The sequence below is a fragment of the Platalea leucorodia genome (assembly GCF_965183815.1).
Source record: "Platalea leucorodia genome assembly, chromosome: 5".
Lineage (NCBI taxonomy): Eukaryota > Metazoa > Chordata > Aves > Pelecaniformes > Threskiornithidae > Platalea > Platalea leucorodia.
The window spans coordinates 21,685,164-21,711,485 of NC_138827.1; the positions used below are offsets into that span (position 1 = coordinate 21,685,164).

The following is a 26,322-nucleotide window of genomic DNA, read 5'->3' on the forward strand; positions in this document are numbered from 1 at the left end:
GGATCAGGACATCCCTCTGTAGTTAAAGATTCGCTAACTTTTAAAATCTCATATTTGTAAAGGGTAAGGAGCACTCATGTTTGGAGTTACAGTTAAAGATTTCAGTAAACTCTGCAGTTGTAGCCTTTATGTGTGTGGCTAAATAGTGTGGCTAGCCACAAGCCTGGCTTTTGCTATGATGAAGTACTTTTTTAAAATGAGTATGACAACACTTGCTAGGGACTTTCCAGCTTGGTTACTGTGAAGGTACAGCTGAGGAAGGCATTTTTCTTTCACACACAGTAAGTCATCCATGTATGGCCCAGCTATGACATGGAATTCCCCAGTGTCAACAGTAGGACATACATAACTTTTTCCATCTGGATTGTGGTACTTTAGTCTCATTTAACATGTGTCATAGGTCTTCGTTCAAAATGAAATATTGCAGAATGAGCTGCATGCTGACAGGGTACCCGAGAAGTTGGAACAAAATCTCTACTGCCATTCTTAGTTTCATTTTAGAAGAAAAGATGTCTTGTTCCTCAAGATGAGAGGGAACGCGCTTTTGGCCACCTTGATGCTGATGTCCAAACGGAACAGCTGGACTACTGAGGATCTGAGTGAAAGCTGAAATCTGACAATAGCAAATGTAAGGCTGATGCATAAGCAAAAATTAATCCTACTTGATATTAAAATGGGTTTTAAGAACTCTGGTAGCAGAAACAATAGCTACTGAAACATTTAACACAGCACGGGCTTCAACAACTGCAACCCAAAAAGTGCATTATTCACCTGTGGCTCCTAGCTGGCATTTTCCAGCAACTTTGGGTTTCGTCTAAAAATAGTTGCCGATCTCTGGTTGCAGCCTGCCAACAGACATTGGGAGAAAAGCGAGGAACCACTTTCCCTCATCCTTCAGTTCACAATTAGCAAGTGACTCAATTACTATATGCTGCAGTGCATCTTTTGTCTGTGACCCAGCCAACCAGTACTAATGGGTGCTGCCTCCGCATCCAACCATTGCTGCCTGGTTCTCTGTACAATTTAAAGTGAAAAAACTCCCGCAAGTTACTGCTGTCAGTTAAATCCACCTGTAAGAATGCCAGAGGCCAGGAGCAGCTGCTACTAAATCAGGATTAAACTACTGCAGTAATGCAGAGGTATTACCTGACTTGGAAGGCCTCACTCCAAGAGACAGGTGAGCCTATGCTCCATAATAATTAGCAAACCAACTTCCAATTACTAAAATGAAGTTGTTCTTCTGGCTGAGTGCTCTAACTGCGTGACGTGGGAGAGGAAGCTCTCGCACAGGTTCAAGCAGCGCAGGGGGGCAGTGGCTCGTCTGCCCCACCGCGGGAGGGGAGCCCTGCACAGGGTTACAGGCTGTTCCCTGGAGCGACTGGCGGCCACCTCCTGCAGCACGGCTCCGCCGGCTCAGCCAACGCGCACACGCTCCTGCCCTGAAAGGCAATAAACCAAAAAATACGAAAAGGCTATGTGCACAATTAGCAAACGTGGTCTAAAACCACACACAGTTCTCCAGTTTGTACTTGGGCAGCCGGAGGTACACAGTTAATACACAACACAGACTTAGTTTGTTAATAAAATAAACTAGAAACAACATAATTACATGTAGCCCTTGATCTGCCATCTTGAGCTCGTTACCCTGACTTGGTCCTTCATTACAGCATGTGAATGACTTTCACAACAACAAGGTCTAAGGATCAAGGAGGTTTACTTTATTACTATAAATCGGTTTATGTTCTTGTACTTCACATATAAATATCTTGATGACAACAAAAAAGGCACATCTATGAAGACATCATGCACCTTGTCTGCGTCTATTTTTATTTTATTACAAGAACTATCACTCTTTCTCCACTAGAAATAAAAGCCTAGAACTGGTTGTATGACATATACCTCTCTGTATTGACAAAATACTCCAAACAGTTGATAAAAATTTACATTTCTACAAATTCTAAAAATGACACTGCATATCTAAACGGCAAGTTCCACTTTGCCTGGGGCAAAAGGACAGTTTAAAAAGAAGGTGGTTTGACTGATCAGATTCAAGAAGTTCAAGCACCACTTATAGTTTCATTGCAAAACTTACTAATTTAAACCAGTAACTTTTTAGTTGACATTAACAGACTCTTTATATGCACAAAGTACTGGCTGCTTCCTGTTTCTGCTAGTCTTCCATTACCATTCCAAAGAGGTGAATGTTCATATTTCAATGAAAATACAAAAAATTTTTACAAATACATATTTCTTTAAAAGTACTTGTCCCATAATACCTCTAGATTCCCATTTAAGCCCATTCCCTTCATTCCCCCCAAAAGTAAAATAATTTTCTTTAGTGTAACGTCCTTAACTACAGCTAAAATGGCAGGCTTATCAGCTTTGTCACTGCACTTAAGAGTTTTTGAAGAGATGGAGTTAAGGTCTTTTTAAAATAGGTAGATGAAGAAAAATGTATACTTTAAATGAATGAGGTAAAGTTTCATACATTCAGTGGTGTAAATAAATACCAGCAGAGTTGTATAGGAACATGAGTATAAGTTTAAGGGTTTTATTATCAAAGTTTTGTAAAACAATTTCAGAAACTGTACATCAACATGGCACAGACTGTAGCCTACTTTTGTCTTTTTACCTGCACAAAAGTAAAAGCTCTTGAACTTCTGTAACTAAGAAAACAGCTTGCCTAACTACTTTGCATATAACATGGAATCACTGTGTGCATAAGATTACTACTGCAGTGACAGTAAACACAAATTTATTAGTTTATACAACTTGAGATCAAGTAAAAAGTACATTATCAAGTAGACTTGCTTTTAAAAGCATACGAAGGTCAATTTTAAAATGCACTACCTTTTTGCAATGTGTTTAGCTCATTAACAAATAAAACGACCTGGATTATGAAAACTGCACAAATCAACCTTTAATCACTGGGCACTGATCAAGCAGAGATTTTCACTTCCCAAGGCTCAAGAAGAAAAGTTAAGAACCATTACAACTCACCTGAGATGGATTTGAACTGACAGATTAAAAAAAGCCCTCAAAAAGGTTAGTGCATTTTAACTTTGTCAAAGCCAAACAAAACCCACCGGGAAAAACAAAACAGAACAAAACAACCCCAGCCACATGGCTTAAAAAAAAGAAAAGAAAACAAAAAAACTATCTATATCAGAATGCTTATTTTCAGATGTACTGTCATTTTTTTTGTGTAGTCACACTTAAGACCCTTAAGTAGATCCACCATATGTTGTAGGACTTTAGAACATTTAGGATGTTTCTGCCACAATCAACATGCAGTCAGTGCATTCCCTATACTGCTCTATTACTGCAATGAATCAAATTCTAGAAACACTATCATAAGTGAGCTGATTTACTAAAGGAGATCATACAACAAACAGTCCATGCCTGCTGTAGATGCATGCAGCTTTTTACTGTTGCTTGAAGCATCACCAAGTTAGTAAAAATTGCTTGGCTATGCAATCCCTTTCGGCCGTAACAAGAATGGTTACCTTTCTATAAAGCTTTTGATGTGAGTTAGTATCAGGAGATTTACAAACCATGTATAGCTTAGAGCTGTATACATCTAGATTTAGGATTAACAAGTACAGCATAAAAGAATCACACAGGAATGACACTGATGCACGTCTGCAGCTGTGTTCACTGCAAAGGCAAAATTCAGTCACTCATATCCATGTCCTCTTCATGATGATCATCCCCATTTACTTTGGATTCCCTTGCTGAATCTCCACTTCCTTTATCGGCAGCAGACTCCTTTACTTTAGGGGAGGAAGAATCTGCCATTTTCTTTTCTTCCTTTTTCTCCTTCTCGCTGTCATATCCTTGTTCTTCTTCGTCATAATCCCTTGTGACCTGCTTTGCCAAGATAAAAAAAAAAAGTAAAACTTGCTTTCAAAGCCCCTGTTGGTTTAAGGTTAATACTACAGTACAGGCAGTGAAGTTAAACAGGTTTTTAAACATACTTTCACATCTTTATCACTCTCGGATTTTCGTTCTCGATCCTTCTCTTTGTCTTTGCTTTTTTTTTTCTTGCTTGTTGACCGCTCCCTCTCATCTCTACTCCTCTCCTTGTCTTTATCCTTCTTTTTTTCCTTTTTATGTCTACAATGAGAAAGTATGTAGAAGCATGAAAACCACAATCGCACCATTCCATAACTAGAACAGACCATGTCCAGACTGTTACCCATAGTTCATTACGAATCGAAAGGGAGAAATAGCAGTGTACAACTAAGATACACCATTCGCTTTCAGAAAATAACCAAACGTCCTGATTTTTTAGCTCTGGATCAAACACAGCTACTACAAAGCGAAGTCTAAGAAACGCTGTGTTAAGAACAGCAACACTACGGCATTTTATGAAGGAGCACCTCAAGTTCCCCATTTAGGGAGACAGGATCACAAAATGCCCAGGCCCACCCAAAAGTCACTTGAGTCCTATTGTACAGAGCCAAACGGGCCAGGAACTCTGGGCATCTCCTACTCCTCACCCCTGGAATACCTCGCGTTTGGAGTTCTTGGGCACTAACAGAGAAGCCCTATGCTTGAAGCCGATTAAATTATGATAAAAGCGGTAGCAGGCAGCAGAGATCCACTCTCTCTCTCAAGAAGTCAACCTATGGGCTAGGTTTAAGGAACAAGCCAAGCACACACCATCTTCAAAGTAACCCCACTGTGACCTTTGCTGTAGCGCACATCTTGGGAATTTTCCACCTGGGCACCATTTTTTTTTTCAGCCAAGAGGTTTACTGACCTTCTTGGAGATGGGGACCGGGACATCTTCCTTTTAGGAGACCTGGGTTTTTTAGGTGACCGTGTTCCACTCCTGCTTCTTCTACGTCGTCTTTCTCTGCAGGAAAGAGACCAAAGCTTTTTTTTTTTTTAAGCTACAAATACATCTCTGCCTCCAAAATCAGCACTGCTCAAAAGGTACTAAATACGTATAACTCAAAATGGATATTTACTATTAGCAGTACTGCAAAGCCCACACAGTTGCCGATCAGCAGAGTAAGTTGTTTCCTGCTCTACCTCCACCTTCATAACAAATTGTTAGCTTATACTGTATTAGGGATACTGACACTTTTTGCAAATAGAAACAAAGCAGTTTGTTCTTGTTAATATTGCAAGTTAATTTTGAAAGTTTTTTTGAAAAAAAAATGGCACACATTTTGCATGTATTTATTCCATAAATCACGAAAGAGTTTAACAGTGACCTCAAAGCATCATACTCTCTTTGATACAGAGAAAGTAGAAACTATTCTAAGCCCAAACAATACCTCCAGAAAATTACAGTATCAGGGAAAAAAATAAAGCATCTTATAGACACAGGTAGAGAGAATATGTGTGTGTTTGTGCATATACCCAATATATCCACAACAGAACCATCATCCTGTTACATACAAGAATGTTCTTTCTATTAAAGTAGATAAAGCATTAAAGCATGCTGGAAATAGAGACCAAGGAAAACCTTCATGTTACTGTACCTGCTTGTGCTTCTTGATCGTCTAGTTGTGCTGTAGCTTTTGGGGGGAGTTTTAGAACGTTTCTTTTCTTTCTCTTCCTTCTTTTTATCCCTTTTTAGTAAAATACAGATTTTAAGTCATTTTCAAACTACTCAAATAGCTTTCACTACTTTTGCTATGTAGGAAAATGAATGAAGACCTAACAACTACATTGGATAGCATATACTGTTTAGTATTTCTGGGTCCAGTCACATTATATTAATGGAAACAAAGATTACAATTATCTACAGCAAAATAAAAGAACAGCTCTTTTATAGCTTCTGTGTACAAACAGCACAAAATCTGGAAGTCTAGATGCTCACATCTCCCGCTTTCCAAAGACAGCTACTGAGTGATTCAGCTAATGCTTCCTGCATCTGTTGACTCTTAGGAAAAGCATGTTTCATGTTTTTATGTAACTAAATGTGCACGTGTATAGGGCAAGTATAATATAATTCTATAAGATGTTACAAGAGACTGTGACTTTAAAAAGAGTCACTAATTCATTTTGTCTGTGGTTTTTGATTTTTTTTTTTAATTAAGCACCAAAATCTAATAATTTAATTTCTAGCAAATAGAATAGATTTACTGAAGTAATTACCTGGTTTTGGATGTGCTCCTAGACCTTCTGCTCCTCTCTCTGGAATGAGATCTTCTTCGCCTTGGACTTTTAGATCGCCTCCTGCTTCTTGATTTTGAATGGGACCTTCTCCTTGATCTGCTTCTTGACCGTCTACCAGTAACACATTGTACATGGGAGTTAAAGATATGAAATTTTGATATACAGAATCACAATGATATAGAAAACAGAAAAAAAAAATATCGAAAACAGCAGAGGAGTCGCATTGAGTCGGCCAAGGAAATGGAAAAAGGAAGTGCACAAATGCTAAATGTCAAAGAACAAGGATGCTTCAATCAGCTCTCTTATTACTCTCCTTGTAAGAAAATATCAGTCCTATTGTAGAGGAAAACGGCTAAGTCATGTTGAAATGTGAAGAAATTTTTAGAGCACTCAACCAAATACAAGCCAATTACTGAATATGCAAATAGCAAAAAAAGTACAAATGGGAAGGCCATAGTTAAAATGGCTTTGCACAGACCACTGGCATGCACTGTCCAATTGGCGCTGACAGGCCAAAAGCATAAATGAGCCATATGTCTTTCTGTTTGGGTAGGACAATATTAAGATCTCTAGTCAGGATACCTGAACTGACCTGATCTCCAAGTAAATCATAACCTAGAAAACGCTGGAAAAACTTTTGTCCCAGATACTTCCATGAAGCTGAATTTGCTGCACATATTAGAAACAAACAGCCCAACAGGTAAACATTTCTGTACATAAATAACAATGCTCAGAGAAGCCTCCTAGTACTTGGTTTTAAGACAAATTATAATTACCACATGAGCACACTGGAAAGAGATTGAAGAAACAACAGAGGTTTAAGGAACTATTGTAAAATGGACAGCCTACAATGGCTTAGGTGTTCATAGTAGTGAGGGTTGTGTAAAACTAAGGCTCTCTGCTAAGGTGCTTCTTTGATACAAGAAACAATTTACTGTTAAATAAAATCAGAGTCCAAACACTGCTAGGACCAGGTGTCCTGAAGTTCTTTCTGCAGTAGTTTAGGTATTTTTGAGGTGTTTTTTGCTATCATCTCTCTCCCACCCTTTTTACAAAAACAGAGGCAGGCCTCCATCTCACACTGCAGTCTAGCCAAATCACAGCCTCAGCTTTCTTCAGACCATTTGCATTGTTCCATGAGTGAAGTGTCACTTCCAAGAAGTATTTTTGAAGGAATTGTTTCAGCTATGTGTGGGTTTGGGTTTTTTTGGTTGGTTGGTTGGTTTTTTTTGTGGGTTTTTTTTGTTGTTTTTTTTTAAAGCAAATAAGCTAACTACCTGTGTCTAGATGAAGAAGGTGTCCTCCTCCTCCTTGAGCGTGACCTTGACCTTGAATGCCTTCGTTTTTCATCTTTTTTGTCTGGAGTTAAAAGGAAAAGCATAGTAAAAAACCCCAATGTTATTTTAGTATTCAAAAAGATTTTATAAAGGAAAGGAAGTTGAGCTTCACACTACAGATATAAAGAAGATAAAGAAAACCTAAGGAATATTTTGACATTTGAAATTAAGGCTTATCTATCCTTTTCCTCAAAAGATGACACAAAGAATGAACACATGACGGAGACATGTATGTGACATAAAACTAACAAAGTTTTATGCAAAATTAAAGAAGTCAAAATTCAGAAAATGTTTAATTAAAGTCAGTTAAAAGATGATAGCTGCAGGGCAATGGAAAGTCTTATTAAATCTCAGAATCTCTGCCATTTTGTGAAGGGCTAAAGAATCTCTCAAATTATTGTTTTGAATTTCCCACAAAAAGCCTCAAGGAAAACAATCAGCACATTTTTCTGGAATAATAAAAGAACAGGAGCTCTATTCTTTCCTGAAAATGATCAGGAGGCTGCAAAACTATATTTTCAGTGTTCCAAGTTACTGATTTGGTGGATCTGATATTTGTGGATGAACTACTGCATCTTGTTCTAAAATAAAATCTACTGAAAAAAGCTAAAAAAACCCTAATTATTTACAAATTTCCACAGATTAGGAAATAAAAGAAAGGAAATCATCCCCAAGAACAAACATCACTAGGATGTCAAGTGGTTAAGCCACTTGCTGTTTCCAATGAAGTCTCAGAGATGGAATTATGAACTTCAATCAGGGGAAGTTCAAGCATTTTGCAACCTTCAAATCAAGTGAATTTTGGGGAAAAAAAAAAACCACATATGATTAATTCCCAGCATCATTCTGCAGGACACATGCAGCATTCACACTGTAGGGCAATTAAAAACCTGTCAACTATAAATTAAGTCACTGCAGAACACGAAAGCATTAAGCCAATATTTTGCAGACCATTAGCTTTTATCTTATACTACATCAAAACTCCATCTTGAATTGAATGAGGTATTCTACGATTTAAAATTACCTGGCTCTATAGCAGCAGAAATTAATGACTGTGCTTCTCGTACTCTTTTCATAGCTTCTTCTATTTCTTTACTGGAGGTATCTGATTTCAGACTTGGCGAAACAAGACCTGCAGCTACATGGTTCAACCTGGTAAATAAAGAATTTTAGAAATTCAGTATTGATGAATCCAAGAAATACATGCCTCCATTGTCAGTTTGCAGCCTATTCAAATTGACTGATCTAAATGAAATCAGAATCTGCCTGCGTTTTGTACCACTCAGGTAACAGAGTAGTCAGTCTAAGATGTGATATCTGTGCTGAAAACAGTGGCACAAGATACTAGCATTTAGAATTCCAGTCAACTGTAAATAGCAGGAAAGTTTGTATTGTCTTGCACAGATATGTTTCTAATGACACTTTTCAGAACATTTTTGTACAACGTAATTTCAATTCTCATCGCCTGAAAGAGCAACTCCACAGGAAACAGTGTATTACACAGTAGAAAATCAGTTTCCATTTTTATAAGCCATACTGAGAAGCCTACAAACAGTGATGAAATTTAAAGTTCAGAAGATGTGTTCTACAAGGTGGCTTTGAAGCCAACCAGGTATACCCAATATACCTGACTGATGTTTATCTAATCTAATAGTTATCTTGGGTAACTGTTTTGTTCAATCAGGTATGCGTTCCCTGCTTCCAGAAATGTAAATTTAAAATAGAGAATAATATAATATAATACAGAATAATATTAAAAACGAAGATAGATCACATACATAGCTTTATCCCCTGGTACAGATCAGATGGCTCTGACAATTTAAAAACACTGCAACAGCCAAACAGGGTTAGAAGAAGTCTCTTTAGCTAACACAGCAGCAGGGCAAGCACACATTGATATACTTTCCCAAAGCTAAGAGTTGAAAGAATTCTCACCAAAGCTTCCTGTAATTTGCAGTTCAAGCGCTGAGACAGATGTGGTTGCTTTGCATTTAGTTCACTTTTCATCTACTATTTTAATAGCTTTTTTTCAATGGCATATGCTTTCATCATCCTATTGCAATGTTATGAATAGCATAATGGCACACTAATACATTAAGTACTACAATCCTTCCCTACTTGCTGTCCCCATGCCACACTATTTTGAACAAAATTATCCTTTTTCTAAATAATGAAATAAAAATTAGCAAATACTTGTGCTTACTGTTATTTGCACCCTTTTTCTACCAAGCAATAAGACAAGCTGTCTTTTGTTACCTTCTGACAGCTGTAACATACATAGACTCTTCTATTATTGTTTTTTACAACAGTTGCTGGTCTTGGCTTATATTACGGACACAGAAGTGACAAAAATTACATATGAAAAACTGAATTTCTGTCTCTAGCAAAATGAAATCCCAGAGATTAACCGGTGTTATTCTGTAGATGCAAGGCTGAATAATCCTCATTTCTTCCCCCTCTTCCCTCTACCACAGAGAAGAGAGTCTACACAAGATCCCCAAGACACTAGTTTTCTCCAACCTTAATGAGATCCAGCAGGACAAAGATTGGATACTGCATCACAACAGATATTCCCAAGATCAAGTGTACTGCAATACAAATATTTGTAAACACTGATGCTTACTTTGGATCCACTGTGCTCATAAGTTTTAGTAGTTGATCTGCTGCAAGAGACTGTGAGAAGAAAAAGTTAAAACCATGTTGGAAGATGTGCATGCTTAAGAAGATTATCTTCCTTGAATGTACCCTCAGCAGTGGATAAAACAAAAAGTCTCTACAGGTAGAGAAAACCAAAACAAACTGCACCCCAAACAAGTTACAGACAAAAAGGCATATTGTTCTGTTTTATAACTTGTGGAAGGTGGTGAGGGTATGAACATCACATTTCAGTGGTGCTTAGGTACTTTTTTTTTCCACAGTGGCCAAACATAGGCCCTTTCCTGGACAGAATCAAAACACTTTAAAATAAAAATACACTTCTGGTATTTACAGGTTATTTCTCTGTTACTTCAAGAGAACAGAGACCTCATTGGAGAACTATGTTGCCTGTCCATGGGAAGTCCTCAATGTCAATTTATGAACAATAAGCAAAAGCTTCTTTACTCTAAAAATTCCACAAAAAATATATTTTACAGCTCTTAGGAAAATCCAAGTATTATTACAATTGGTCACTTCCTGTACCAGTGGTGTATTAACAACAAAACGTTTAGTCCCCACTAATTTTCTTTATACAGAGGCAGCCATGTGCTGATCCCAGTTTGTTACAATCAGCTGGCTTAATGGACAAAGGAAACAATCCTTCATTGTACCAAATTTATATTTTTCTAATATGCATTTATAATGCTTATGTTTTTCATTTGTTATTTCATTGCCACCATTATTTGTTTGTTATTACACACAGCATGCATGAAGAGAATGATAAATGATTGATTTCTTAGCAATGCAACAAATTATTACTACTTTTTGTACCTGTAAAACATGTTCTCTGCACAGTATTTGGTTCTTATCTCTTAAATATTAACTCAATATTATGCTCACTATTACTTAGTACTTAGAGTCTTTTTTTATTCAGTTTTAAAAAGACTACAGTCTAACAAAGTCTCTTCAGTATTTACACCTACAAAATTAAAAAGTCAAACAATTTTTTTTTTTACTCTAAGTACAAGACAGGTTCATAGCTTGATAATGACAGGTTTGAATTATTTCATTACTAGTCCCAAATTATTTTTTAGGTCCTTCTGGCATTAAATTTGATACTCCTACAGATACTATTTATTCCAAACAAGTCCTCAGAAAAATCAATCACTGGATTTTTCAGACAGTGGCTGTTAAACTGATATAAATGAAAACTACTCTTAAAACAGAAAAGAAGGTAGCAAAAGAAAAGTGTTCATATATAAACCTGCTACGCCAAGAAACAAAGACTGCATTCCATAACAATTCTAAGAAGTTCAAAGAACCAGCAGCCTGTGCAGACTACATTGAGTCAAGCCTTTAATAAAAAGTAATATTTTGTAACACTTCTTCAAACCTAAGTATAGTATTTCCAGATCTTCAGCTTGTTATTTAACATACTGGTGAGCACTGAGAGCATCACGTATGCTAGTCAAACTACATATGTGCTAGGGACAATAAAGAAAATTTTAGAATGTGTGACATACCTGAGAGTTTAAGTTTGCTCCAGGAAGCCCAAGAGCAGCTAGGGCAGGATCAAGAGCAGGAGCTCCTAAAGCAGCTAAAGGAACAGCACCAATCTGTAACAAAGACAGCAATTAGACAAAGCCATATTCAATTGATAAAAAGCTGTTAAGATCAAGATTCCCAAGCATTAGACATGTGGAAACTTGAACCGGGTTTTACTTAGGCTTCTAGCTACAGGAAACGTTATACTAAGGTCAGTGAGAGTATTTCAGTTTTCCTTATTCAGGTATTCCAAAGCTTAGTATATGAAAAATTTTTTTCCTATGAATATTCTAAAATGAAATTCTGTTTCCTCTGCATCCCAACAGGTAGGAGAAAAAAAAAAAAAGTAGAAAAGCATTCCACTACATTCAAGAAATAGTTTTAAATTAAATTATTTTCCAGTATTAAAATGAAAATTCATTGTAAGTTTCTGAGCCAACTACCACATATCTAAATCAATTTAGGATTGAAATTAACATGTTTTATGTTAAAAGACAATATAACAATATTACATCTCTGCGAATTTCTGAAATTTGGTTAAAGCAGGCAAATGGGTTGAAAAGCTACCGGAAGAATAAGTAGGGGGACGGCATAGGTCTGAATTCCTTAAATTAATCTAGAAGCCTCATTTTTTGGCCATCTGAAGAGAGAGACGATCAGAACATACACTGAAACAAAACACAGACTGTGCTAAAAATCATGTGATCTTATGTTAATCAAACACTGTGCTGTTGCTATGAGGTCTTTCTCTCCCTTCCTTCCTTCTCACTGCCTCCTTTCTGACTGCTCCAGCACTTGAGACTCATTTGTCAACCAATTCAACCCACTGAGCTGTCAGAGAACTTATTTTTGTGCTGTCTGCATCAAGCTAACACAATACTTCACAGAAGGATCTGATGTTCCAGAGCCAGCATAAAAGCAGCAGCAAGAGCATGTAGTCAAGAGCAAGGGAGCAGAACCTTCCACTTTTTGACAAGTTTTTCAGTTAGCTGATCTCTTGAAACTGTATAGGCTTCTCCCTGCAGTCTCAAAAGAAAAAGCCACATTCCCACACACTAATTTTGTGAATATAAACTACAGCTCTAACTTTTACTGATTAGATGTCCAACTCCCAGTAACAGTCAAAAGGAGCTACACAACAAGCTTTCAAGATGTGTTTGAAAAAAATGACCATCCACCGCACTTTTCCATAAAATGAATGTGTTAAATTCTACCATTAAGTGGATTGGGAGTAGGCTGGGATTCAGAGTGACAGAACCAAAATTAAGGTGGTTCACCAACCATTTTCAGGAATTAATATACATACAGTTTTTGCTGAAAGAAATCTTTAAGACGGTATGTTTCTTCCACCCCTTTCCTCGAGTTTCAAGTTAAACTTTAGACTTTTCCCTCTATGTATGGTTAAAGACGTTCTGAACAACTTAATGGCAAGTATAGCTTACATGCAATCAGAAATCATAACAGAAGCTACACAAAGAAGAGCTAAAGCACAAGCTGCAGAAGTAGATTTGGGAACTGCAGAATTAATGAAGCTTTATTCTTATTAATTTGCCTCTTCTACTTTGAGTCTCTGTACTCTAGTAAGAGATGTGCTCTGACTGAATCTCTTCCCACAGTGTATTATTCTTACTGCTCATCTTCCACACGAATTTTTGTGTATTTAGATAACGAGCAAATACAGGCTACAATTTTTTCCCCTCGGAGTATTAACGGAAGGTATCTCCACAGCATGTCAACTCCTTGAACGTCACAACTTGAAAATCTATGAGATCTCTACTGCTTGTCAAATCTGTCTGTAAGCGTACAATGGATAAGAGAGGGATGAGAGAGAGATATAAACACAGGGTCCCTGAGATACCAGAAGCATCATATTAAGGAAATACAAGCATCCCATCTAGCAACTTATCACCATTTTGCCACAATTCATATCAGATAGCTAGAACAATCCATCAAGGTATACAAACTACAACATTCTAGGAAGCAGCATTAGCTTATCAGCCTATTTGTCCTGAAAATATCAACAGAAAGTAAGTTAGAACCTAACAGAATACATCTAATCCCTTGACTTCAGTCTGACTGGAAAGCCTACCTGAGAAAGTGGGTTGGGAGTAGGCAGGAGTCCACCTCCAGGCAGCAGACCTGCCACAGCATTAGCTGGTGCCAAGAGAGACAAAGCCTTAGTCTCATCAGGAATAACTCCTGCAGAGAAATAGCCTTGCATTAGAACGCATTCCATTTCAAAGGCAGAAAATACACAAATACACCCAGAAAATGTCTCCCTGATACACCACCTGAGTTTGTTGAAAGTACTTATGTTGGCTAAAATACAAAGCTTGATGTCTATTAATATTTATCATTAATTTTTTTGTCAGAATGAAACTTCAATGTGTGAAAATTTGACTGTTCCTTTTTCTCTACAAATGGTTAAGTTTCTAGAGCAAAAAAATAGCACAATACACACTACTTTTTTGTTAACACTGCCAAGATTTCATCACCTGTACTCGATTTTTAAGTCATGAACCAAACGTAAGCAAGCACAGTCGGTTCTCCAGGGGTGTGCTCTCAACTTTCAAAAGCTGTTTTATGAACAACGACTCGTGTCGGCTGCTTCACTATAAAGCACACAGAAAAATCAAGATACACAAGACAAAAAAAGTTTGATTTAGGGGTTAATAATATGGTACAGTTCACTATGTTTTCTTTTACACCTACCATATAAATTTTGTAAAACTTAAGAGAAGGTATGGAAATATTTTTTGTTGAATCAAGCGTAGGGCTTTTGCTGACTTGTCAAATGAAAATGAAAGTCTCTGCAGATCTTCAAATACACGCTGTGTATGTGTGTCTGTGGGTGAATGGGTGCATACATACAGTATATTGTGGCACATTCCTTACCTGTGCAGTAAAATGCATTTGTTCCAACATGTGCCATGCTTATTGTACCAAGAATGCTGCTACATACTGCCATTTCAGAAGAAACTTCTGGCCCAAAATCTTGCAGCCAACTAAGACAAGTGTCTTATTTTACTGCCTGCTCTGCACATATAATTTTAAGGGTCCTACTATGAAACAAGTAATTATGTAGGTATTTTTATTCTATCCAACAGCAAAAGCCCTATACAGATGGATTAATTTGTTAATGTGCCCAAGCCCCCAAAATGAGAGTTCAATAAAACAATTTTACTATATATTTGCAAATACCAGTAGTGTTTCTGTAATACATATTAAGAAACTGCATCTCATCATAAAACATACAATATGTACAGGGCACTTAAGAGAAACTGGATAAGCTGCAGAAGAAAACTGTTGGGTGGTATTTTCAGCAGGGCCTGGTATATAGTTCAGGCTGAACCAGGGAAAAGAACTGTAAAACACAACAACAAAAAAGAAAAACCACTGTTAAATAAAGGTAATGGTTCCTTCCACCTATACTGAGAAGTGCCGATAATATAAACAAATGTATAATACACAGCACTGTTATCTTGCTTGTGTCATTGAGCTGTCATCAATTTAGATACCAAAAGTTATGGAGGGAGAGGGGGGGAAAAAGGTCATTTAGATAAAGGGCATTAATGCATAAATATATTAACATACCTACAGAGAGATTATGGGGTAATTTTGCATGCAAAATTATGTCTCAGAGGATATTTATAAATTATATCTAAACATTTCAAATTAGTGCAACTACAACATTTCTGGCATCTAAATACAAATCCTCAGACTTATCTTGAGACACCTCATAGAAGATCTGCATCCATTAAAAAAATCATGCATCTGATCCTCTAATTGTTTTTTAAAAAAGTATTTAGAAATAAATAAACTACAATTTTTAAAAAAAGCAATGAGGCCCCTCACCAGTTAATTTTCATGCTTCAAGAGTTTTTTTTACTGCTGCTTTGTTAGAACCATGAAATACTGCATGAATGTGTAGAAATGAAAGAAAAAGAAACAGACAAAAGAAACAAACATTAACCAAAGAACCTAAATACCCCCCCCAGCCATCTTTAATCTTAGAGCTCCTTCCAAATCTAGGAATATCACAGTGAAAATTACAAATACTAAACCTTACCGTAGACTTTGTGTATAGTTCTATAACACAAAGCAACAGCCAACACCAAAATGTCTGTGTATGCTAAAACTGGAGTGCGCTTGTGATATAGGGGATAATTATTGCACTAAACAGATAATAAACATTTACTTTAGTGACAGGCAATATTAATACAATATTATCACAATAGAAAATAAAAGATAAAAGGGCCCAGTTCAGCACAGTAGTTAAGCATATGCCTGGCTTTAAGCACATGAGCAATTTCAGTATGGTTTTAAGAATCTTGCTGTATCGTGCTTAAACAGCTTGTTGAATTGGGACCCTGGCAGTATGCATTTGCAGGGAAAACTATACTCCAGTACAGGGACAAAAGCATATCGTTACAAAACCAGGGGGCATAACTTTATTGGCTGAACATATCTCTTGTGATATGCCACATCATTATGCCAAAACCATCAACATTCTGAACTGCTAGAACACCACAAGTAACAGCCCATGAGGAACTCTTTGATTTAAACAGGCCCATTAAAATATTCTACTTTATTAATTTTATTTTCTTTACACAATCTGAACCAAAACTACTGGGCAGATTTCTCTATGTGCCAGATTTATCCACCATCAAGCACAATGGACAAAGTCAGACTGACAAAGAGAAAAATGTTTTTATCCTTACTGGAAAAGTTAAACACTAACATTCTTCACCATGGGCCTTGGAGAATATTTCAGTACTAACTCAGATGGACTGTTGCTATATCATGCTTTAATACAAAGACGAGGACAAGATGCCTTTCAACTATGCTATTATACCTAAACTAGTGAAAGCAGAAGCAGTAACTCAATGGCAATTTCAGAATGCGTTCTGTACTCTCAAAAAGCAGCACGTCTCAATCAAAGGTCATGCTGCAGATTCCTACATTCCAGAAATTAAGTTTTCATATCTTTTAAGTTTAAGGAATACAGAGATAAGACAGCTCCCCAGGCCTCAAAAGACAGCCTACACATTACAATGTCTTGATTATAAGTCTGAACCCAGGCTGTGTACCAATTTTATTACTGTAGTATGACTTAATCTGCAGAGGTTTTATTTAATTCAAGCGATCTGGGAAAATTCATTATTTCAGAAGTAAATCAAGAAACAGTACAATGGAAATCAATTACTTCTAAAGCAAGTCTAGAAGAGTTTAATAAGACTTCTGTAAGAAGAGGTGTCTTCTCAGCACTTTGTTTTTAAGGTAAGTTCCAAAAACCCTGCTCATTGCCTTTCAAATTACTGTAACACCCTAAAATGTAAAAATAAAAAGAAGAAGAGAAAATGTAGTTAACAAGTGGTTACACCAGGAAAACACTTGGGGACTTGAGTGCTTGCTGGCCTTTAGTTAATGTCTAGAATCCCCTGTAGCTGCAGAGGACCCACTGTTTTTCAGTCATCTGGAAGGGCTTTGCATTTGCCTTCTCCACTACAAAAATCACACACACAAATAACAGAGAGAAGAGTTTATTATTTAGTGAAATTCTATAAAATATATCAAGGATGAACAAGAAAACTTGGAATAAAAAACTAGAACCAGTGCCCATTTGGCACCTCTTGGAAGATCTCACTTTCAAATTAAACCATAATTATTCAAACCCTTGGTATACTGGACTTCACAATGAGAGTGAGTGCCTTTTCAGGGAAGTTCCCAACTTAATGCAGCGGCAGCATATCTCAAAGAAATGTTAATCTACTCTCCCATGCACTCTCAAGGAGGGAGAAACCATTCTCATGAAGAGATTTACACCTATGTGAAAGTGGCAGACACTTAATTATTAAGGCAAAATTTCGTTAAAATGTTGACCTGTTTGCATAAGTCTGTTTAGGAAAATGTCTCATGGAGAGTGATAAAGAGCAAAATTTGCAAATAATTCTGCCTAAAACGTTAATATTCTAAACTTAAAGACACACAAAACCAGTAAGAGGTAAACTCCACTTTCAGTCAGCGTCACTAGATTAAAAAAATTCTTTAATCCATGGGCCAATGGCAATATACCAAGGGTTTCAAAATGTTGATATCTTATATATTTGACATTTTACTAATATTCATTTTTGTGAACTATACTGGAATAAAATGCCATCATACGGTGGCTTCATAGGCCATTAAACAATTCACAAACCTTCTGCATATGGTACGACTATCAACGCTCTGTCAACGAATACAGTGTTTGTCAGATGCTGGGCCACAACTGCCGAGTCAGGATCATGGAACTTTACAAAACAGACACGCGATGAAACAGGCAAAGGAGAATCACTGAAAAAGAAAGAAATAAATTACTTGGATGGAAGCAAGTCTGACAGTATGAAACTGTTATCTCCCCCTTTCACCAAACTAGGAAGTCATAAAGGACTCCTCTATGCAAGAACACGATTTCAGGTTTTGTATCAAACATCATTTTGCATGACCACAGATAGAAAATTACACAGAAGGAAGCCAATTCACCGTAAAATTGCAGGAATAGTTTTGTTATCTCATTTACAACTGGACTTTAATTCTACTACGCACAATATATCTATGACCAGTCACCTAAATGTAAATTAGTTTTCATGACCTGTCTGTGAGAAGGGAAGGAGATGAAGAAAAACTTTGCTCAAGAAAGATAAAAAGTTACCTACTACGTATACCGCGTAAGTTAACAAAACCAGTAGTTTTACACTCTCTGCTTCAGGCCCCAAATTAGTTATTAAGGTAAATTATGAAACGAAGTGGGTAATGATTAAGAGACCACTATGATTTTACTTATCAACACAATTTCATAAAAGCTTCTAGACCAAACTTCATCATGCTTCTTCTCACACATACAGAAACTGCCAAGTTCATTCTGACGGGATGTACACTGCTAAACATGTCTATCATTCAGCCGTAACAGAACTAAACACAAAGAAACTCAAGAAGCTCAGGTAGGCAACACTACAGCTGAAATCTCACTACTGGGTGAAAAGTTCCTAAACAACCGATCAGTAAACATAGACCTCTCTACAAGATAGGTCCGTACCTACTCCATAGCTCAAAATGGGCATCTGTCAGCAGAGCTGCGTAAAAAATCCCAGACATGGAAAATCCAAAAGAGAATACAGAATTGTTGAGTCACTTGAAAAAAAAAAAAAACCACAGAAATATCTACTTCCTAAAACAACAGGAAAGAATTGTAGGCCATACAACTGTGTCCCCTTCCCTGAAATAAAACAAAACCCCCCAAAAACCAGAGGCAGAATCAACGCGGTAAAGGTCCAGAATGGGTTTCGAAAGTCCATATATCCTGAAAATGGTGCAGATTTTACTTTAATCAGACATATAAACTAAAGACAGCAAGAAAAACTGGTATGCAGACACAACTGTGCAGCAGATAAGTTAACAGCTGCCTCCAGAAGGCACAGGGCAGGTACTGAAAGTAATAGCAAGTCCTAAAGCCCTAGTTCCTAAACAAGGCCAGGGTACATGTGCTGTTCAGTTCTGCCCCCAAGTACCAGAGGTACAAATTTAGGCTAAAGAGGTAGCTCTGAAAAATATTCATTAATTCTTCATGACAAAGATCTGCCTCTACTAACTAGATTCCCCAAAACAGGTATAAGACTAGCTCTTCAAAATGCATCCCACTGCCAAAACAATTTTATCTGCGTTGAAGAACATTGATCAAGTCTTTAAGCACTGAAAGCGCAGAGAGTTGTCAGAATTCAGAAGAAAGGAGAATGACTTTGACATCAACAAGAAAGACATCCAAGATCTATTTTTGTTAGTGCAAATGCCAAAAACTATCTAACCTTCACCACCAATGAGCATAAGCTCAGCCCAACATGCAAGTTATGCAAATTCAAGAACTGCCCTAAACGTCTATTAGATCACACTTCAATACGCTTTAAATTTAACCTGATGTTAAAAACTAGATTGGAGCCAGCACACTGCAGCTTTTAAAAGATTAAAATTAGAAACATCTACTTCAGCCACCATCTTGCAGATTTAATAAACTGGAAAGTAACACTGTAGCGATAAGCTGCACAGAGAGAGAAAAATTGAAACTATTAGCTCTTTTGTATCTATGAATACACAGTAGCTTGCCAAAATGGTGCCTTTTCTTAACCCGTGTACATAAAACCATAAAAACCAAAGAAGCATTAGCAGACAGTGTTTAACAAAATCACAGTAGTAAAATTTTAAAGAAAAGTAAATCAAGGAGTTATGGCACACCTGAATGGTATACTAATCTAAGTTCTAAAAAAAGAAAAAGAAACAATTTATTACATAAATGCAGTACAGTATTTTCAAACATTCTTAAAATGTCTGTGATAACATGGGAACATGAAACAGAGTAGATACTGTTTACATACATGAGTACCACTAGGTACTAAATGGTACAGCTGGCTGAATCTACAAAACCAACTGAAAATACATAAGGCTATGCTTATGCCGCCTGACATTTAATATAAATCAGTGTATTTCTTTTTGCAAAATGTATTTCCAGTCACTCTAAAATCCAAGCTGTGGCTGAGCAAAATTCACCAAGAACAGAATGTTCTCAACAGTTACCAAAAAAAGGCCATCATTATTCTAATTCACCAGAGATCGAAAAAATTAGTAATTCTCTCTCAGACATCATGCCAATGAATGCTGAGACACACGACAATTTACTGTGGTTGGTGTTTGAACAATGTACCCATTCTGAAGTACAGTAGACTCTGAAATACAGCAGATAAACAAGAAAACCCAACCTTCATATCGTAACCTCTAACTACTCACTCCACCAAAGATCCCTCATATTGCAACGAACATACTAAATCTGATTTTTTTAAGGGATATTTCTGCCACTTCCATAAACATTATTACTGATGTAAAATCAGGCTAGAATCAGGCTAGAGTGAATAGATGGTCCATGCAAGAGATGTTCTTCAACATTACCATGTTCATGGGGTGGGAAGAAACACAGTTTTTAAAAACAAAAACAAATAAAAAAAAAAAAAACTAAAAAAAAACCCCCACTCAAAACCCCAAAAAAAGAACCAATGCATGTGCTTCACTTTGAAACAGAAGCTGTCATCCTTTTCTCAGCAGACCAGTGGCAATTACAAGGTGTTCTGATAGAGTCCTTGTATAGTTTTCATCAGTGGTTATTACAGATGGCAAGAAATTTTGCCAATTACTATGCCATTCAACATATGAAAGTATTACTAAGTATGCTCCTAATTTTATCAAGCTTCATCTCTGTAGACTGTATATTCCATCAGATGTGCTTTTTTCTTGGTAAAATTCTCTGTCCACAAAAATTTGACTGGATCATTCATATCTAAAGAGCAAGACCAGAGAACACATTGGTTTCTCTATCAAACACCAGTGGCACAAGACCTTTTATGTCCAAGTTTCAGAGCAGAAACTTAAGTTTTGATGGAAAGGCAGTTTTCATATGCTAAACAGAATATGCTGAAATCAGCTCTTATATATGTGTGTGTGTGTGTGTGTATACACACACACACCCCCCTTTGGGGGGGAAAAAAAAAAAAAAAGCACTCTCAAATCCATTTCCTCCCCTTTTTGGTTTTGCCTATCATGGAGGATGAAGCTATATGGAATACAATAAAGATAAGAACCAGGCAATGGAGTTGGGGAAAAGCAGAAGGAGGGAAGAAAGGGTTTGGGGAGGAAAAATGGAAGAAGTCACAGAGCTGGTTGTGGATTAAAGATGTAATATGAAGCTGAGGTATACATAAAACATGCAATAGGTGATTAAATAAACTGGGATAAGGAGATGGATGAGGGGAGAGAAAGAGAAACAGAAAAGTAGAGAAGCTCAGGAAGTTATATCTGGTCTGGAAGCCTGGGAGAATAAGGAACTTCTACAGAGGACAGCAGAATCAGAGTAACCAAGAGAAAGACCAAATAAGGAGGTAGAGCAGTGGAAATGAGACTTAGAAATACTATATGGAAGAAAGTATCCCAGTATAATCTAGGACATAAAGAGATTTAGATTATGGAGAGAATTTGTGGATTATAGTTTATGTCTTGTACCCCCCCAAAAATGTATGAATACCATGGGCAGGGAAAAGTCAAGACCTGAAGTTTAAAGGAGAAGGAATGGAGAAGCCTTTAGAAGAAACAGATGAAAGAACCTGCCACTATTAGAAAACACACCCCTCTTTGGTGTGAAATGAAATCAGAGACTCTAAAGCATCCCGAGATCAGATCCCTGAGCACCCCAGCAGAGACCCACAGTGGGTCTAGAGGTGCCAGAGCCCGTGGCATCTCTGTATGGACAGCAACATAAAGGAAATGACATAAAACCTCCTTAAAATAGTAAGGTTAGAAATTAATCCCAGTCCAAAAAAGTGCCTGGTCTAGTATATGAAGGTTGTGCAGTTGATAGAGTTTTCAAAAATGCTTTTTTCCATTCTAGAATGAAAATATATGATAATGTTCACTTCAACAGCTATTCAGTATTTTCTACATCTTCTGCACAAGGCCTATTTAGTTATGCTATATTTCCTGTTCCATATTAATTTCTTCAGTAGCTTTTCTATAGTTATAACTTTTTTATAAATACTAAGAAATCTTCACAATATCCCTACAAGATGAAAAAATATTATCCTCCTCTTTTTCATTTAGGGCATTGAAAGAGAGAAGAAATTGAGGCCAAATGTTTTAAGTAACTTTCGGTCATCCAACTCGAGATATCTGGCACCTGGGTTACTGGAGTCATTTGCATGTTGTTGCCTTTTCTCCCTCGGTGCACAGCCTTCACCAACGCACCTGTAAAGGCAGCCAACTTGGTATTTTTCTATACCAGAAAATGACCCAGCTGAATTGACAAGAACACCAGTGCCAGGACAAAGGAGGCAGAAGTCAGCAGTCAAATGCAGGAGCCCAGCCTTTTTGCAGAAACAAACTTACACCAGGATACAAACCAGTAAGTTTGCCCTAAAGACTGGTATCTACTAGTATCTAACTAGTATCAAACATTACAGACACAAGGGTATAACACAAATCTCCCCAAAGCCATCTCTTCTCTTCCCACAGCCCAGCTCTACAACATATCCATCACAGACTTCTCTCCAGCGCACAACCCCAAGATAGATCCAATGCTTGTACTGAGTAGGGTCCTGTGGGGCCAGTATTTCACTACACATTTGTGTAAAGGAGCCAAATGAAGATTGTATAGACAGTCTGGGGTACGGTAAAAGGAGAGTTGCTGGGCTGGGCTTTGGATTTTGGGATTTCTTTGTAGAGCACTTCATGCTGATACCACAAAAGTAATCTTTTAACAGATTAGTTAATATATATCTAAAATTACAAAGTTTCAGGAACAGAGTTCACCACTGATAATCTTCCTTAAAAATTAGGCAAAATATTAAAATACAGAGCAGTACACCAAATAACTACGTCTGTTTAAACGTGAGTTACTTTGCTGGCTGCCAAACATTAATGGTTCTGCCATTTACGTATATTTATCCCAGCTATTAACAATGCAACTCTCATGTCTGGAACTGTCCCTCAATTTCAGTTACATACACATTCCCCTTCCTTCTATGCTTCAGTTTCCAACATGAAACTGCCAAAATGCAACCCAAAGTAAGAAACTGCAAGAACACCAGAAATAATGCTTCTGAAATTGCATATATAACCAGCTGGCAGGATGGGGGAATTTTCCTGGTTTTGTGCTAGCAGGGATTGAAGCCTGAATGATAGAAAAAAAGAATGCTTTGTGACAGTGTTTTTTTCCTAAAATAAAAAAATCCAAATAGTCTCGTATATTAAAAATAATTGACTGTGTTCTTGTTTGATTTTTCTCCAATCAAACAACCCTCATTCTTCATGGCAAAAAGAAACCTTTTTACTTACATAATACACAGGCAAAAGATGAACATATAATGTGACATTAGGTTATGTAAAACAAATGAAATTGACGTGGCCAAAAATCAGTGTTATCACCTAACTACGATAATAAATGTGTATTATTTGTATATTAGTGATTACCTGCCCATTTCGCACCGAATTCTTTGCAAGGAATGCATATTTATATAAAAATTTTAGTTTTATGGCCAACTGTCCATAAACTGCTTACAGTTCTGGAGGTTTGCTAGACAGCAGAGGTTAGCTAGACAGCCCGGGAACAAACAGCTCCTCGGCAAAAATGTGCATTTGACGGGAGGAATCTCGCGTGGAGCTGCATGCCGTAAATTACTGCCTTTTCCCCACACATGTGCATGATGTCATTACATGAATAATTACAAGTGTAATAAGCACGTAAACTCTCACAGCAGCTCTATCTGAGAAGAAAGACGGCTGCAGAGGCACAGAAAGCAGCTCGCTCGGACTCGACTCGCTGAGACTCCCCGTCGGTGCTCACCGACGTGGGCTAGCGGAGATCTCGCCGCCTCACGATCGGGCGAGCTCCTCAGCGAGTCGGCGCCGAGCCGGAGGCGGGGGCAGCCCGAGGCCGGGCCGTCTCGCCGCGGCGGGAGCCCGCCGCCGGCCGCCATGGAGGCAGGAGGCGGGCCGCTGGCCTGCGCTGGGGGAGGGGAGGGGAAGGGAAGGCGGAGGCGGCGGCCGGGCCGCGGAGAGGCGGAGGAAGGGGCCCGCTCCTCGCGGGGGAGGGGAGGGGAGCGGAGAGGGCCGCCACTCACTCGGGGGGGAAGAGGCGCAGCTCCTCGATCTTTCCGAGGAAGCCGAAGAGCGTCCGCATCTGCTCGGAGCTGGCGCTGGGGGAGACGTTGGTGACCTGGATCACGTCGGTGCCGCTGCTTGAAGCCATTGCGCTGCCGCCCGCTCCGCTGCTACAAACACATCGGGGAGAGGAAGAGCGCGTTAGGCCCGAGCAGCTCCTCGCTGCAGCTCCTCCCTGCGCCTCCTGCCGCCTCCGGCCCGGCCCGGCCCAGCCGCCGCGCACAAACCGCCGCCCGCCTCACCAGCCTGCCCGGGCCGCAGTATCCCACAATCCCCCGCCGCCGCCCCCCGCGCAGGCGCGCTGCGCGCAGCGCGCGGCCCCACGCAGGCTCACAGCCCGGGGCCCGCGCCCAGCCGCCGCGCCTGCGCATGCGCGTGTCCCCGGCCTCTCCCGGGAACGCGCGGGGACGGCGCGTGCGCAGCCAGCCCCCCCCCCCCCGCGAGGCGGGAAGGGGCGCGGCTCCGCCTCCCCGCACGCGCGGCCCCCGCGCCGCGCATGAGCAGGGGGGGGGCGGCCGCGGGCGCTGCCGTGGTTCCGCGGCCGCGGGCCCCGGGGCGCTGTGGTGCTGGCGGGGAGCGTTGAGCCCACGCTGTCCTTCGTGCCGGTAGCGCCAGAGCTCGTCAGATGGCGGCTGGGGTTCCAGAGTGCTTCTGGTCCGCCTTCAGAGGGGCGGGCGGGCCTCGGGGGCCTCAGCGCGTGGCTAACAGTGCCCCGCCCGAGGCGGTCCGGGTGGGCTTGCTAATGCTGCTTGTCCTTCGGAGCTGTAAGCTTAGAATTGCCGCATTCTAGGCAGGCTAGGTCAATTGGTACGTGAATTAATGGCATTCACCTAGAGATGAGTGGAGTAGGTATTTTGTTGCCTGCGTTCACCGAGATGAGTGTACTTTGAGTGCTCTCTACATTTTCTGCTCTATCGTTCCTGGCATCAGATTGTAAATAAAGCAATTGGTTATTTCCAAAGTCCATAAAAGCAATTTTTAAGTGGTGAATATTAATCATTCCAGGGAGTTCAGCCCTACCTCCAGCCCTTCCCATCCATTGTCGTGATTTCTGCCTGTTACCAACCAGCGTCAGCTTGCTTAACTCCTGCCCTTCCAAATACATCTTCCTCTTACAGGAAGAAACAGAACCTTAACTTGAAGACTTTGTACAAAACTCTGGGATTTCCAGCTCTGTTTTTTTAGTACTCGGTTGAAATACACAGCATTTTCTTACGGAGTGCTGCCTGGCGACTCCCAAAGAGAGAGGAGACAGAAAAAAGGGGAATTAAAGAACAGTGGTAAAAAAACCAATGAGGCCAAAACCCTTAGGCAAGAGCTAGTGCCTGAAGTATGACAGTTTCTTGAATCACATGCTTATTTACCCAACATAGTATTTGGTCCTTAACCAATTACTTTTAAGTTCAATGGAGCTACTAGGAGGAGCTTTTTTTCGAAAAGGGTACTGTTTGACACACAAACCTGGTGTTTGAAAATGAAAAGAGCTACAGCTAAAAGGAAGCGCCCCATTTTCATCATTTACTTCTCACCAGGAACTGCTGGTAGGATGAGGCAGACATCCATCTGACTCAGATTCAATGGTAGAAGCGGTGACTGGTCCCTGTTCAACTCAAGTATTGGTAGGCAGACAGAATTTTGCAGTCTGCAATATTTTTATTTAGTTTGCAAACTCTGGACTAAAGGGAAAAGGAAAAGCAGTAAGTTGATGTAAAAGTGCCTTTTTATTTGGTATACCTCGTGCGTATGTATAAGATATTCCCAGGTTATTTGGTCTGGATTCACACTTGTGACAAAGGTGCAGACCGTGGCAAAAAAAAAAAAAAAATGGAGGGGAGGAAGGGCGGGAAGCGAGATCTGCATAATACGGTGTGCACGGCTGCAGCTGATTTGTTGCTGAGTCTCCTTTCTAATAATTAGTAAGAATTTGATGTCGTCAGTT

General features: G+C 39.0%; 1 protein-coding gene across 2 annotated transcripts; it reads right to left on the bottom strand.

Annotated features, from left to right (window-relative positions):
* Positions 1–2,535: 2,535 nt before the first annotated feature.
* Positions 2,536–24,707, bottom strand: SRSF11 (serine and arginine rich splicing factor 11). Of its 2 annotated transcripts, XM_082313572.1 has the most exons (13): positions 24,626–24,707; positions 24,344–24,493; positions 17,854–17,987; positions 13,744–13,853; positions 11,633–11,725; positions 10,096–10,145; positions 8,497–8,624; positions 7,413–7,494; positions 6,115–6,246; positions 5,496–5,585; positions 4,766–4,861; positions 3,978–4,116; positions 2,536–3,870 (listed from the first exon to the last, which is right to left on the bottom strand). In XM_082313572.1, the coding sequence occupies exons 2-13, from the start codon at positions 24,469–24,471 to the stop codon at positions 3,673–3,675; spliced, it is 1,380 nt and encodes a 459-aa protein (XP_082169698.1). In that variant the 5' UTR covers positions 24,472–24,493; positions 24,626–24,707; the 3' UTR covers positions 2,536–3,672. The 2 variants fall into 2 exon arrangements, with proteins under 2 accessions (XP_082169698.1, XP_082169699.1); XM_082313573.1 differs by having other exon boundaries at positions 2,536–3,867; positions 24,344–24,659.
* Between the last annotated feature and the right edge of the window lie 1,615 nt (positions 24,708–26,322).

Excerpts from the sequence above, each read along its gene's own strand:
- SRSF11 (XM_082313572.1), bottom strand. The coding sequence starts at position 24,471 with ATGGCTTCAAGCAGCGGCACCGACGTGATCCAGGTCACCAACGTCTCC. Across the intron at positions 6,247-7,412 it reads CCTTCTTCATCTAGACACAG|ACGGTCAAGAAGCAGATCAA; the intron begins GTAGTTAGCTTA and ends TGTTACTGGTAG. Across the intron at positions 4,862-5,495 it reads CGATCAAGAAGCACAAGCAG|AGAAAGACGACGTAGAAGAA; the intron begins GTACAGTAACAT and ends TCTTTCCTGCAG.